Here is a 2,887-nt window from a genome sequence, read left to right as displayed (position 1 = left end):
AGATAATAAACTATTATGAGTAGTAGTTGGATTGTGAACTTGATTTATTTGTCGGCTTAGTGGTTGGAATGTGAAAATGTTTTTTTTTTTTTTTTTTTTGTTGATGGACTTGGCTTATGACTGCGTATTTTAACAATGTAATGACTTTTTTACTAGTTTATTGACCAATGAAGCCTACAAAAGTATTTGGTAACTTGGTATTTTCCAATCTCTATATTTTGCTTTTTTAAAATTATTTTAGCTATAAAAATATTGATTATATGTTGCCATAACGTTATTTTTCTTATTTGATTATATGTTGCCAAAACATGCACGTAAGTCAAATTATAATGACTAAATGGTATTTACCCCAATGAAAATTAAATTATTTGGTAAAATTTCATGACCACACACATAATCAATCATAAAATTTGGCACGCAAGTTTAGGCCCTATAAATAGCAAGCTCTTCTGCTTTCAGTTTCACTTTGCAAAGAGCCTTCGAAATAACAATTAATTATTAGCAATGAAGAGTTCATTACCAGCACTCGCCCTTTTCTTCTTTCTCTTGGCCTTTGATGGTTGTCGAAGCCAGCAAAAATAAATAACTGCTCTAAATAAATTGTGTATAGTGATTGAGCATGGTCATGTCCACAGAGATCGGTAATTATTTAAATCCTTTTAAAATGTAAAACGTAAAATGGGGGAATTGTTGACAATAATAAAAATCAAATTAAAATAATAAGAATGCAAATTAAAGTTGTAATTCAAATTGGAGAAAGCTCTGGTTGAAGGAATTAACTCAGCTTGATTCGACTACTGATCATTGATTCAAATATAAATTATTACTACTTATGAATAGACCGATTATACCTACTGAGACCCTCTAATAGTCAATCTCTTCTTAACTAGTTGATAACCAAGGTACGACCGTTTGTTATTTCCCTAATCAATAGACAACCCTAGATACGATCATAAGATTTAATTAATTGATAGCCTAAAAAACCAGAGACACCCAAATCCTAATCAACAAACGCATACGATGGTTCATTTAAATTAGATTATTTATTCTCATAACATAACTCACTGCTATGCTATTTGTCACAAACATTAAAATCTTCATACCATGAATCCTTTAATTGACAAGAGATTAAGTTGATAATTAAATAGTGGCCAGTTATCTAATTAACAAACATAATCATCAAAATAATTCAGAGAATAAACAAATACCCAAAAAGTAATAAAACAATTAAAGTATAAGAAAGATCTCACAGTAGTGATGAATCAAAGCTTCATTAACCTTCAACCAGAATAATAGATTTAGTTCTTCATAGAGAGAAGAGAAAAATTTAGATCTAGGGTTTCTTTCTTTTCTTGAAAAATCCCCTCTTTTTCACAATAGATTCCTCCCTTAAATACTCTCTCTCTCTTTTCCTCTAGAGTTCTTTTAAAAATAAAATACTAATATATGAAATATTAAATTCGTAATTACAAAAATAACCAAAAATACAAAACATGTTAAACTAAAAACTGCTGGTCCGCAGTTGACAGCACGCGTCCACGCTTTATCAATAAAGTTTTTCTGACACTCAAAATTTCTCCAAGAAAACAATCATCCTTAAACATCATCTTTTTTAAAATAAAATACTAATATCTGAAATATTAAATTCGTAATTACAAAAATAACCAAAAATACAAAACACGTTAAACTAAAAACTACAGGTCCGTAGTTGACAGCACGCGCCCACGCCTTATCAATAAAGTTTTTCTGACGCTCAAAATTTCTCCAAGAAAACAATCATCCTCAAATATCATCTTGTAACTCAATTTTAGCATCAATCAATAGAATTGCACCTACAAAAATAAAACACAAGTAAATCACTATTATTAAGTGCAAAATATCGATATTAAGGAAAGTAAACAATGCAAAACTAGTGCATAAATTGCACTCTAACAGCCTTCGCCGCAAAACCCTCTTTGGCCGCTCGTCATGAGCCTTGCCTGACCGATGGCAAGGAGCTTCGCTCTGAAGTCATCGTATCTGCATTGAAAGGAGTTGTGGAAGATGGACCAAACCTAGTCACGTCTGCATTTGATTGTCCACGTAAGTATAAAACGCCATGCTTTTCCTTTTTTTAATTTCATTATTGAAACAACTTGGAGATTTTGATCATTTCTCAACAAAGTTTAATTTTCTTATGAAATCCTTCACAGGCAAGAGCTCATGGCCAGAGCTGGTTGGTAAAAACGGGAAGGTTGCTGCTGCTATTATAGAGAAAGAGAATCCTTGTGTTCATGCAATCGTATTACTTGAGGGAACTCCAGTTACTAAGGACTATAGGATTGACAGGGTTCGTGTTTGGGTCAACAAGAAAGGGAAGGTGATTAGGGTTCCTCGTATTGGTTGAATTTCCTCCATCTTCTATCTCATGACTAATAAATAAATAAATGAAATAAGTGTTGTTGTGGTCTATGAGATAATGCATGCTTGGACTAATTTGCTCCTTGAACATGTTGTTCGTCAAAGCATACATGAATCGTGTTCCTTAACAAAAACTATAATATTATCCTTAATTATGTGCGCTAATCCCTCTTTATGGTTTATCATGAATAATTTCTTTAAATTTCTGTTAATAAGGGCGGAAACCCAAATTTAAGTTAAAATGTGCGATGATAAGGTTTGATTTTTTTTTCATTTTTCACTTTACGCCTGCGAATTCCCAAAAAAAAATTAAGAATTTACTATTATTATTATATGGTATATGATATGAGGAAAAAAAAAGTCAAAGCAAGATCCATTTTGCATATCACTAGAGGGAATAAAAAAAATAAGGTTTTGATTGCCTTTCGAACCAGTAACAGAATTATAAAATGCAATATATTAGAATAATAATCTAGCACATTACATG

At 31.4% G+C, this 2,887-nt stretch overlaps 1 protein-coding gene across 1 annotated transcript; it reads left to right on the top strand.

The window, feature by feature from the left end:
- Nucleotides 1-455: 455 nt before the first annotated feature.
- Nucleotides 456-2,565, top strand: LOC18031542 (inhibitor of trypsin and hageman factor). The gene is made up of 3 exons (XM_006421514.2): nt 456-559; nt 1,936-2,082; nt 2,193-2,565. Exons 1-3 carry the CDS (start codon nt 505-507, stop codon nt 2,384-2,386), a joined length of 396 nt encoding a protein of 131 aa, XP_006421577.1. The 5' UTR covers nt 456-504; the 3' UTR covers nt 2,387-2,565.
- The last annotated feature ends 322 nt before the right edge of the window (nt 2,566-2,887 follow it).

The sequence above is a fragment of the Citrus clementina genome, unplaced genomic scaffold, assembly GCF_000493195.1.
Source record: "Citrus clementina cultivar Clemenules unplaced genomic scaffold, Citrus_clementina_v1.0 scaffold_9, whole genome shotgun sequence".
Lineage (NCBI taxonomy): Eukaryota > Viridiplantae > Streptophyta > Magnoliopsida > Sapindales > Rutaceae > Citrus > Citrus x clementina.
The sequence above is the reverse complement of the archived record's forward strand: the minus strand, read 5'-3'. Positions and strand labels throughout refer to the sequence as shown.